This window comes from Scyliorhinus canicula, chromosome 3 (genome assembly GCF_902713615.1).
Source record: "Scyliorhinus canicula chromosome 3, sScyCan1.1, whole genome shotgun sequence".
NCBI classification, from domain to species: domain Eukaryota; kingdom Metazoa; phylum Chordata; class Chondrichthyes; order Carcharhiniformes; family Scyliorhinidae; genus Scyliorhinus; species Scyliorhinus canicula.
In genome coordinates, this window is record NC_052148.1 from 58,329,356 (window position 1) to 58,341,372 (window position 12,017).

The following is a 12,017-nucleotide window of genomic DNA, read 5'->3' on the forward strand; positions in this document are numbered from 1 at the left end:
ACTCCACAGAGAGAGCAATGAAGGACTCCGCAGAGAGCGATAAAAGACTCCACAAACAACTCGTTGACAGACTCAAAAATGGAAGCAAGCAAACACTCTATTGCGAACGCCATGCGTGAACAAGATTATGAAAGTCAACCAAGCTCACGTGAACAACAAAAAGACTATAACAGTCTACCCACCTTATTTGAGCCACCAGAACCCAGCTCATTTAAACAACAAGAAGACAGTCTACCCAGCTTATTTGAGCCACCAGAAGAAGACTATGAAAGTCTACCCAGGTCATTTAACCAACAAGAAGACACTGAATGTCTACCCACTGTATGTGAGACAAGTAACAAAGAAATCACAATTCCCATACGGGATGTGCAGGATCAGAGCGAGACTGACAGATCTCAGTTCATCTGCACAGAAGCACTCATTAATCAGAGGACGGCTACTCATGAGTCCAGAGAGACCACGTCAATTAATTCTGGATTTTGACTCCAGAAGAGGAGCACCAAGAATCCAGAGAGACCATGTCAATAGAATTCTTGAAGATTTTGACTCCAGAAGAGGAGCACCACGACCCACAACAAAATGAAATCGTGAAGATTTTGACTTCAGAAGAGGAGCACCAAGACCCACAAGAGAATGAAATCATGAAGATTTTGACTCCAGAAGAGGAGCACCAAGACCAACAAGAAAATTAAATCGTGAAGATTCTGACTCCAGAAGAGGAGCACCAAGAAACCAAAGGTGATTCAAATGAACCAGAAATAACTCCAGAAGAGGAGCACAAAGAAATCAATGATGATTCAAGTGAACCAGAAATGACTCTAGAAGAGGAATACCAAGGAAGCAAAGAAGAGGAATCAAATCCACCACAAATGACTGATATCACCAACATCAATGCAACATCAGATCATTCTCACAATTCTCACGAAGAAACGCTCAATGTAACAGATCCCACAATAGACACTGACACCAATAACTGTGACAATGAGTCAAATCATCCACACGGAACACTCATTGAGTGCAACAAGAACAACAAACACCGCAAGACGCACAGCAGAAACAAGAACAACAACAGCAACAACAAAAAGAACATGCAGCGCAACAAGAACAACAAAGACAACAAGAAGCATAACCGAAACAAAAATCACGACAAGAAAAATGACAAGAACAGTGAAAACAACAAAAACAGAAACAACAAACACGACAAGAAAAACAACAAGAACAACAGTGAAAACGACAAAAACAGAAACAACAAGCATGACAAAAACAACAAGAACGAGAACAACAAGAATGACAATGAAAACAACAAACACAGAAACAACAACAATGAAACAATGACCTGTACAACATGGTACAACTCTGCACATGAAGGACAATGCCACAGCACACTGCAAAACAATGAAAAGACTACAAACATGCCAAGGCATGACAAAGAATCTCACAAATTCACATCTGCTTCAGAACAAGGAAGCACGCCAGCTTTCAAGGCAGATGACACACTAGATCAATACCGCAAGCACAGGAAAAATTCCAGGTCAGACGACAAAGTTGACATACAGAATCAATACCGCGAGCACAGAAAAAAGTCCAGGTCAGACAATGGTGTAACACAGAATTGCTACCACAAGTGTAGACAAAAAAAAGAAAGTCTAAATCAGACAACAGAGTGATTCGACCATTCGAACACCTCATGATGACTTGATGGTCTCTTAAACAAAAGAACACTGACGACGTTCACAAAGAAATAACGACTTCAACATCTCCACTTCAACAACAGAAGATGAACGCAACTCAACCAAACAAATTCGTAAAGTTTGGACTCACAATTTAAAAACAAAATTAAGATTGGACTCACAAATTTTAACTGGCTTTGTATAATCATCAAGATCATCACAACTTGTACATAACACCATTTGTCTACCTATTTTACACAAGCGAAAAAAACCTTAGAGACTAATTGTATTCACAATTGACGGACTAACTCATTGATTTTATATAATGCATTTGCAAACTGCATCCATTATGTTTGATCAACTTTCTTTACAGCATACAGAAAATATGGAACACAAAAAAAGGGGGATGTAGTGATCTCTATATGTGCATGTACACAAGGGGTTAATGTGTAATCAGTAGCACCACATGATAACTAGAGGGCCGGACCAACAGTGGTATAAAAGGCAACTGCATTGGGTCTCTCTTGGGTGCACTGTGACCAGGGTAATAGCAGACTAGTTCAGATTATGGAATTATGTATAGTTACCGTAGTTAGATCTTGTTAACCTTATCACTAGTATCAAAGTTAAAGTAAAGGACTCATGCAATTATTGTTATAGTTACTCAATAAACCTTTTGTTAATACTGGACGAGTTCGACTCTTCTTCATTGAGATTCAGAATACCTCTTCATTAGCCAAGGATTGAATAGCACATGTTACCTACCACACAGGTAACAAAACAGGTACATTATTGTCAGTGGGAAACTGGAGGGGGTGTAGGTGGTATTAGTAAATGTGTATGCGCCAAATTGGGATGATCAGTTTAGAAAGAGGATGCTGGGGAAGATACCAGACCTGGAGTCACACAGGTTGGTTATGGGAGGGGACTTCAACAAAGTTATTGACCCTGGCTTGGACCGGTCAAGCTCGAGAACGGGCAGGGTGCCAGCAATGGCAAAGGAACTAAAAGGGCTCATGGAACAGATCGGTAGGGGGGGGGGGGGGGGGGGGGGGGATGGATCCATGGAGATCTGGGCAGCCGAGGGTGAAGGAGTTCCCCTTCTACTCACATGTGCATAAAGTGTACTCTCGGATCGATTTCTTCATTTTGAGCAGGACCTTACTGGCAGGGGTGGTGGACACGGAGTACTCGGTGATCACAATCTCAGACCATGCTCTGCACTGGGTTGACCTGCAGGTTAGTAAAGAAAGTAAACAGCGCCCGCACTGGAGGGACTTTTGGCTGACGAAGGGGTGTACGAGCGGCTGAGGAAATGCATTCAGAGCTATCTGCAGGTCAATGACATAGGGGAAATTTCAGCAGCGGTGGTCAGAGGGGAGCTGATCTCGATACGGGCCAATAGGGAGAAGGTGGACAGGGCAGAGACGGACCGACTGGTTAAGGAGATACTACAGATCGATAAGAGGTATGTGGAAACCCCAGAGGCAGGGCTTTTAAGGGAATGGCTGAGACTACAGTCGGAGTTTGGCTTGCTAACCACAGAGAGTGCGGTGGAGCAGCTGAGAAAGGCGAGGGGGGCAATCTATGAGTATGGAGAGAAGGCCAGCAGAATGCTTGCACAGCAGCTTAGAAAGAGGGAGGCAGCCAGGGAGATAGGGAAAGTAAATGACGGAGATGGGAACCTGGTTGGAGGTTCAGTAGGGGTAAATAAGGTGTTTAGGGATTTCTACAGTAGGCTGTATAGGTTGGAACCCCCACGGGGCCAGAGAGGATGAGGCACTTCTTGGGTGTCTGAATTTCCCAAAGGTGGACGGGGAGCTGGTAGAAAGGCTGGCGGCCACGATCGGGTTGGAAGAGGTAGTGGAGGGCCTGAAGGCCATGCAGGCGGGTAAAGCCCCGGGGCCGGACGGTCCCCAGTGGAATTTTGTAAAACGTTCTCTGGGATATTGGGGCCGGTGTTGATGAGGATGTTCAATGAGGCAAGGGAAAGAGGGGTGCTGCCCCCGATGATGTTACAGGCCACGATTTTGCTGATTCTGAAGCGGGACAAGAACCCGGAGCTGTGTGGGTCCTGCAGGCTGATGTCCCTGTTGAATGTTGACGCCAAACTGCTGGCCAAAATTTTGTCCTCCAGGATTGAGGATTGTGTCCGGACGTTATTGGGGAGGATCAAGTGGGGTTTGTGAAGGGTAGGCAGTTGGTGGCCAATATAAGAAGGTTGTTAAATGTGATCATGATTCCCCCGGAAGGTAGGGATGTGGAGGTAGTGATTGCAATGGATGCAGAAAAGGCTTTTGATCGGGTAGAATGGGATTATCTGTGGGAGTTACTGGGACGGTTTGGATTTGGGCGGGGCTTTATTGACTGGGTCAGGTTGCTGTATCAGGCTTCTGTGGCAAGTGTACAGATGAATAGGACAGCATCAGATGATTTTAGACTGCACCGGGGGACGAGGCAGGGATGCCCCCTCTCCCCACTGTTGTTCGCGCTGGCTATAGAGCCGTTGGCAATTGCTTGAGAGCTTCAAGGGGCTGGAAGGGGCCGGTCCGGGGGCCGGGGGGGGGGGGGGGGGGGGGGGGGGGTGGAGCACAGAGTCTCGCTCTATGCAGACGACCTGCTTCTGTATGTACCGGACCCATTAGAGGGGATGGAAGAAATCATGAGGATTCTAGGGGAATTTGGCCGGTTTTCGGGGTATAAGCTAAATATGGGGAAAAGTGAGATGTTTGCGGTCCAGGTGAGGGGACAGGAGAGGCGATTGGGGGAGCTGCCGTTTAGACTAGTAGGGGGAAGCTTTAGGTACCTAGGCATTCAAGTGGCGTGGGAATGCAACCGGCTGCATAAATTAAATCTGGCCCGACTAGTGGACCAAGTGAAGGACGATTTTCGGAGATGGGGTGCTCTCCCGTTGTCATTAGCTGTGAGGGTGCAGACGGTGAAGATTACGGTCCTCCCAAGATTCCTGTTCGTGTTTCAATGTCTCCCCATCTTTATTCCGCGGTCCTTTTTTCACAGGTCAACAAAGTGATCTCTGGCTTTGTTTGGGCGGGCAAGACCCCGCGGGTAAGGAAGGTAATGCTTGGGTGGAGTAGGGAGAGGGTGGGCTGGCGCTGCCAAATTTTAGTAACTATTACTGGGTGGCGAATATAGCCATGATCAGGAAGTGGATGGTGGGGGAGGGGTCGGCATGGGAGCGTATGGAGGCGGCTTCATGCAAGGGCACCAGTTTGAGGGCATTGGTAACTGCGCTTCTGCCGTTCCTGCCAGTATGGTACTCCACCAGCCCCGTGCTGGTGGTGACCCTGAGAGTCTGGGGGCAATGGAGGAGACATGTGGGAGCAGAGGGAGCATCGGTCTGGTCCCCAGTCTGTAATAATCACCAGTTTGCCCCGGGGAGTATGGATGGGGGTTTCCGGATATGGCGGAGAGCAGGGATTGAGAGGATGGGGGATATGTTAAGAGAGGGAAGCTTTCCGAGTATGAGGGCACTGGAGGAGAAGTTTGGGTTGACGAGGGGAAACAAATTCAGGTATCTGCACGTGCGGGGCTTCCTACGTAAACAGGTGTCAACTTTTCCGCTCCTACCGCTAAGGGGGATTCAGGACAGGGTAGTTTCCAGAGGGTGGGTAGGACAAGAGAGCATCTCAGACATTTACAACAAATTTATGGAGTCAGAGGAGACGCTGACTGAGGAGCTGAAGCGCAGGTGGGAGGAGGAACTGGGGGGAGAGATAGAGGAGAGATGGGCGGACGCGTTGAGTAGAGTCAACACGGCTGCAACATGTGCCAGGCTCAGCCGATACAATTTAAGGTTGCTCACCGGGATCACATGACAGTGGCCCGGATGAGCAGATTCTTTGGGGTGGAAGACAGGTGTGCAAAATGTGCGGGAGGACCAGCGAACCATGTCCACATGTTCTGGACATGTCCGAAGCATAGGGGATTTTGGCAGGGGTTGCAGATGTCATTTGCACGTTGTTAAAAAAAAGGGTGGCGCTGAGTCCAGGGGCGCAATTCTCCGCCCACCACGACGGGTGGGAGAATAGCGGGAGGGCCTTCCCGACATTTTTGCCGCCCTCCCGCTATTCTCCCACCCCCCCGCCGAAGTCCCGACCCGAATCGCTGCCGCCGTTTTTTTACGGCCGGCAGCGATTCTCAGCTGTTAGATGGGCCGAAGTCCCAGCCCTTTCCGCCGTTTTCACGAACGGCAAACACACCTGGTCTTGCCGTTCGTAAAAACGGCGTCACAAACTCGCTTTTTATAACCATGGCACCGATTGGCACGGCTGTACCACGGCCGTGCCAAGGGTGCCATGGGCCCGCGATCGGTGGGCACCGATCGCGGGCAGCGGGCCCGATGCCCGCGCACTACTTGTCCTTCCGCCGCCCCGCAGTATCCATTCGCGGGGCGGCTGAGGGGCAACCCGGCCCGCGCATGCGCGGGTTTCGCGCAAAAACACGATGACGTCACCCGCGCATGCGCGGGTTGGAGTCTTCCAAACTGCGCATGCGCGGCTGACGTCATATGATGCGTCAGCCGGCGCTAACTCCGGTAAGCGGGCTTAACGATTTTCGTTAAGCCCATCTTGCCGGAGCCTACGGCGTCGGGCTGCTAGCCCCGACCGGGGACCAGAATCGGTCCCCCGTCGGGAAGGGGCGCGCTGCCGTAAAACCCGCCCGGGTTTTACGGCAGCTTTACGATTTCTCCCGTTTTGGGAGAATCTCGCCCCAGAGGTGGCACTGTGTCACCTTGGATTACTATTTCAAACAGAGGAAGATAGAAGGTTCAGAAAGAGTGAGGCAGTAGGAATTGTTTCCATTTACTTTTGCAAAGAGTTGACTGAACTTGTCTCTGCTATGGACTTCTATTTATCTTGCGAATCACTGGTTTGATTTGCTTTGTAATTTTCCAGTTATTTTCCGTTATATTCTCCAGTGTCGCATAGGGAAAAGGTATAGAGGTACCACTCATTTGGATTCCTTGAAAACACGATAATACGTTAATTAGGATATGTTGCTCATACAATCTAAAATGGAGAACTGGAAGCCTGCGCAAAACACTCTGCTGACGTCATACCAGCAGGGATGTATTCTCTGATACATAACGGGCGCAATTCTCCCCCAAAATTTGAAAGTGGTATTTTGGGTGTGTCTCGAGTCAGCCTGTATTCACCTGCACTTAGTCCAAAATATAAGCCCCTAAGTGAATCTTGCCACACCTGGCTCCATCGCCATCTGATTCGCCCAACGTGTGCCTCAGCTTCTTGCCGCTAACCAGGGGTCTGCTTTTAAACACTCCCTCAGCACTCACTCCCAGTCAAGAAACAAGGATGGCAGCGTGGAGACCTTCTCCTCACCTTGGGAGATGCCAAACTTGCCAACCTTCTCGATGCTGTGGATGAGAGGCAGGACACCTTGTTCCCATGAGGGGGTCCAAGAACCTGCAGCAGTCAGCAATGCCAGCAATGCCACCTGAGAGGCAGCGACAGCTGCGGTAAGTGTGGGCAGCATGAGCAGGAGGACTGCTGTCCAATGTCAAGAGAAGACAAACAATCACCAACTAACTGCAAGGGTAAGTTACCACCTCTCTCATGGCATCAGTCCCACCTACCACCCCTCAATTTCCCAAACCCCCATAAATCCATTGGCTGACACCTTGCACCCCCCCCCCCCCCCCACCATCCGATCTTCAAGCTTGTTCCTCAGATCCCCCTCGCACCCACCAGCACAACCCCTTCATGTCTTGTTGAAGTGCCCACACATGCCACCAGCTGTAGAACCCCCTGCGGCTCATAATGCCCTCTCTTTGTCATCGCAGGAGAAGATAGTCCATAATAAGAGGGCAATGGCAAAGACACCGGGAAGAATCCCAGAGATGTGAGTCCTCACCTCCTGTGAGAAACGGGCCCTCGAGATCGTGAGGTTGCCCAAGTAGAGAGCAGTGACCAACAGTGAGGTTGACCTGTGCCAGAGAGGTGAAGGTCCACTGCCCCCTTCTCCAGATGGCCAGCCTCAAGTGAGTTATTGATGTCCCACAAAATTATCCTCTCTCTAACTACCCATATGTCCATTGTCTTGCAGGATCACCAGCTGATGATGCCGGGCCATCTGGAGACAAACTGCACCCTGCGACCCAGGAGAACACCTCGGAGGAGAGCTCCAAGGAGAACACTAGCGAGGTGTCACAGCTGTCACCCACACCTTCCACCAGCACAGACACACACTGGTGGGTGACATTGTGGACAGGTTTCGGGGGCACTATCTGGTGAGCAACACATAGTTACTGTTGCACATCAGATGCAGGCCGGAACATCCAAAGGAGACAGCAGTCGGACATTTGCTGGACCTCAGGACGCAGCTGAGTCCCAGCCAGAGCCTCTGGACAAGATTTGGATTTGGATTTTGTTTATTGTCACATGTACCGAGGTACAGTGAAAAGTATTTTTCTGCGAGCAGTTCAACAGTTCATTAAGTGCATGAAAAGAAAAGAAAATAAAAGAAAATACATAACAGGGCAACACAAGGCACACAATGGGCACGATTCTCCGCTCCCACGTGGCATCGGGAAGGCTGTCGTGAACTCGGCCGAGTTTCACGACGGCCTCGGAGGCTGCTCCTCGCACCCTTCACCCCCACCCGGGGCTAGGAGCGGCGCTCCGTAAATCTCGGCACGCCGAGAATGACGCGACGGCGTTTCCTAAGTGACGTCAGCCGCGCATGCACAGGTTGGCCGGCTCCAACCCGCACATGCATGATTGCCGTCTTCCCCTCCGCTGCCCCGTAAGACGTGGCGGCTTGATCTTACGGGGCGGTGGAGGGGAAAGAGTGCGTCCCTTGGAGACGCCGACCCGACGATTGGTGGGCACCGATCGCGGGGAAATCCCCTCCCGTGCACGGCCGTGGTGCTCACTCCCCTCTCCATCCCCCACAAGCCACAAACGAACCTTTGGCGCCATGTTCACGATGGCAGCGACCAGGTGTGGTCGGGAACATCAGGCCGCTCGCCCCAATCGGGCCGGAGAATCGCCGGTCGCCGTGTAAAACGGCAAACGGCGATTCTCCGAGCGGGGGGTGGGAGAATCGCGGGGGGTGGGAGAATCGCGGGGGGTGCCAGGGCGGCGTGTTGTGAGTCGCCCGGCCCTCCCGCGATTCTCCCACCCGGCGTGGGGAGCGGAGAATCGCGCCTAATGTAACTATATAAACACCGACATCGGGTGAAGCATACAGGGGTCTAGTGTTAATGAGGTCAGTTCATAAGAGGGTCGTTTAGGAGTCTGGTAACAGCAGGGAAGAAGCTGCTTTTGAGGCTGGTTGTGTGTGTTCTCAGACTTTTGTATCTCCTGCCCGATGGAAGATTCTCCCAGAATTGATGCAGATGCTAGGACACAGCCGTGACACTCAGGAGGGGGTGTCAGAACATTCTAGCGAGTGCATAGCTGGTTGCAGGAGTCCATCAGCTTTCACATGCAGGGAATGGTGTTGGCAATGGAGCATGACTTCAGCGCCTTGGGCGGTGGTATCCAAGGCATGGTTCAGTCTGTGACAACCATGGCTGAGGACCTTGACATCATGACCTAGTCATTGAGGGGTATGTCCCAGATACAGGTGGACATTGTAGAGACATTCAGAAACATGGCCCAGTCACTGAAGACCATCGCTCAGGGCATCAGCACCATGGGGGAACAGGTGGTGAGGGAGGGGTCAGAGTGATGGGGGGGGGGGGGTGTTGCGGGGAGAAGGGGGTTGTTGGGCTGATGGACACAGACTTGTCCAAGGAGAAACTGGAGATGATGAGGGCCTCCCAAGTCTTCCTGGCACGTCGGACCCTTGAACCGCCTGTCCTACATCCACTGGCTCTTCCTTGGGCTTGTCCTCTAGCCCTCCTGGTCTGCCTACTCCTCAGATGAGCCTGAATGTCCCTTCTTGTCCAGCACGATGCCCCGCTGCTGTTCTAGGTTGTGGAAGGCACAGCAGACAACCACAAAGCGAGAGAACCTTTGGGAGTGTGCTGTAGGGCCCCGCCAGAATGGTCTAGGCATTGGAACTACATCTTGAGAAGCCCAATGCATCACTCAATGTCAACGCGGGTGGCAGCGTAGGCCTCACTATAACAGGTCTCTGCCTTGGTAGAAGGCCTCTACACCAGCATCATCAGCTATGACGTTAGGAGTCTCCCTTGTCCTCCACGAGCCAACATGCCATCCTGAAGTGTTCCGCGAAGACACTGGGAATCTCCCAGTACCCCAGGATGTAGCTGTCATGCATGCTTCCAGGGCAATGGGCACACTTGTGCATGATGTTCAGGCGGTGCTCGCACATGATCTGAAGATTCAGGGAGTGGAACCCCTTTCTGTTGATATAGGGTACTTCCTGAGGTCTCGGTGATCACAGGGCGACATGTGCACCCAAGCCCTGGGCATCCTGGCGATGGCAGAAAAACCTGCAGCACGGGCATTTTGGTGCACCTAGCCCAGGTCAAAGGTGACATAGTCTGACCAGGCATACAGAGCATCCGTCACCTCCCAGATGCATCTGTGGGCTGCTAGATGCCACACAGATCTGCGCTCAAGCCCTGGAATGACCCAGTGGCACAGATGTTTAGTGCTGCAGTGACCTTCACTGCCACCAGAGGTGGGTGTCCTCCTCCTCCAGAGGGTGCCATGTCCAGGAAGACATGGCACAGGTGCCGCAGTCTCCCTGTTGAGATGGAGTCTTCTGCGACACATGCTGTCCGTCAGCTCATGGAAGGACCAATGACTCCTGTTCACCCTGGTATGTCACTGGCCTCCCCTTCTGGCCCCTTCCTCAGCCTGATGGGCTGCCGGGTCTTCAGGTTGTTTGGCGCCCCTGCACACAAGCATTGGCCTGCGTTGGTCTTGCTGCCACCTTCAGTGAGAAGATCATTAAGTCTAATTTACATTCATTCCAATGCTCACCTCCTCACTTTCCCTCGCTAGCCATTGTGCCAGCTTCACATTTTTGTAAACAAGTACTAACTGACACCCGCATGACTTTGCGCTGGGGAGTCGCATAATTCCCGGGTGGCCGCTGCATTCGACTTCAATCTTGCTAATGAGATTGAAATGAATGTAAATTAGGCTTAATGACCTTCTCGTCATTTTTGGGGGCAATCCAGAATTCACATCGGGAGCAAGCCGGGGAATTGCAAAATGGTTGCGGTCATAATATGGACTCATGTTCATAATGAGATACAGACAGGCAGTGATGGACACACGCAGGAACCAATCACCACACAGAATACAGAACAACCAATCACCAGGCAGGACACTACAGGGCACATTACCAGTATAAAACACACGAGGCAGGAAGGCTGGGCCTCTTCGTACTGGTGATAGCTGTAGCAGCAGTCAGGGTGCAATGTACAGTCAACCACTATTACACGTGGCACAGGGCAAGTGTGGGCAAGCCAGACCAAGGTTAGCAAGCTCAGATTGACAGAGTGTCGACTCACACGAACTATGTACACAACTCAGCAAGTTCAATAAAGCAGTGTTGAACCATCTACAGCTTTGGAGGCCTGTTTGCAAGTGATACTGCATCAAGTTGCAGTCCATGTTAATCCAACACAGAGAACACATCATTTTCCACCTGGCACGAATCTCAATTTAGGCCTCTCCCGTGATTCACATGGCATGGCCGCATCGGCGCAGGGCATAACACGGTGGGAAAATTACACCCAACATTTTCCCACTGGAGGTCTTGCAGGCTTCTGAAGTTCTTATTTCTTTCTTATTTCACTTGTGCCTGTCTTATTGAGTTACTTACTAAATATTAATTATATCCTTATTTACCACAGTGTTCCTTCAATGGGAATTCCTTTGTTCTTTGCTGAGGTGTCTTAGAATTTTTTTTAGAATTTACAGTGCAGAAGGAGGCCATTGGGCCCATCGAGTCTCCACCAGCTCTTGGAAAGAGCACCCCACCCAAGATTCACACCTCCACCCTATCCCCATAACCCAGTAACCCCACTCGACACTAAGGGACGTTTTGGAAACTAAGGGCAATTTAGCATGGCCCATCCACCTAACGTGCACATCTTTGGACTGTGGGAGGAAACCGGAGCTCCCGGAGGAAACCCACGCACACACGGGGAGAATGTGCAGACTCCGCACAGACAGTGACCCAGCCGGGAATCGAACCTGGGATCCTGGAGCTGTGAAGCAATTGTGCTAATCACAATGCTACCGTGTATAATGTTGGCCAGTTAACATGTTTCAGTTCTAATCTATGCCTTCGTAGTTAAATGTCTAAAATCACAAATGCTATGCTTTCCAAAGTATGCTGAATTAGTGATTATTTCTTATTGCTGTTTATTCAGCCCCC

At 50.7% G+C, this 12,017-nt stretch overlaps 1 protein-coding gene across 1 annotated transcript in view; it reads left to right on the top strand.

Moving 5' to 3' along the window:
* Window positions 1–7,182: 7,182 nt before the first annotated feature.
* The window catches only part of oacyl (O-acyltransferase like), a 116,020-nt gene continuing 111,185 nt past the window's right edge, over window positions 7,183–12,017 (top strand). The window contains exon 1 of the mRNA XM_038792951.1: window positions 7,183–7,245. Coding sequence (XP_038648879.1) covers window positions 7,183–7,245 — 63 coding nt within the window. The remainder of the gene's footprint in view (window positions 7,246–12,017) is intronic.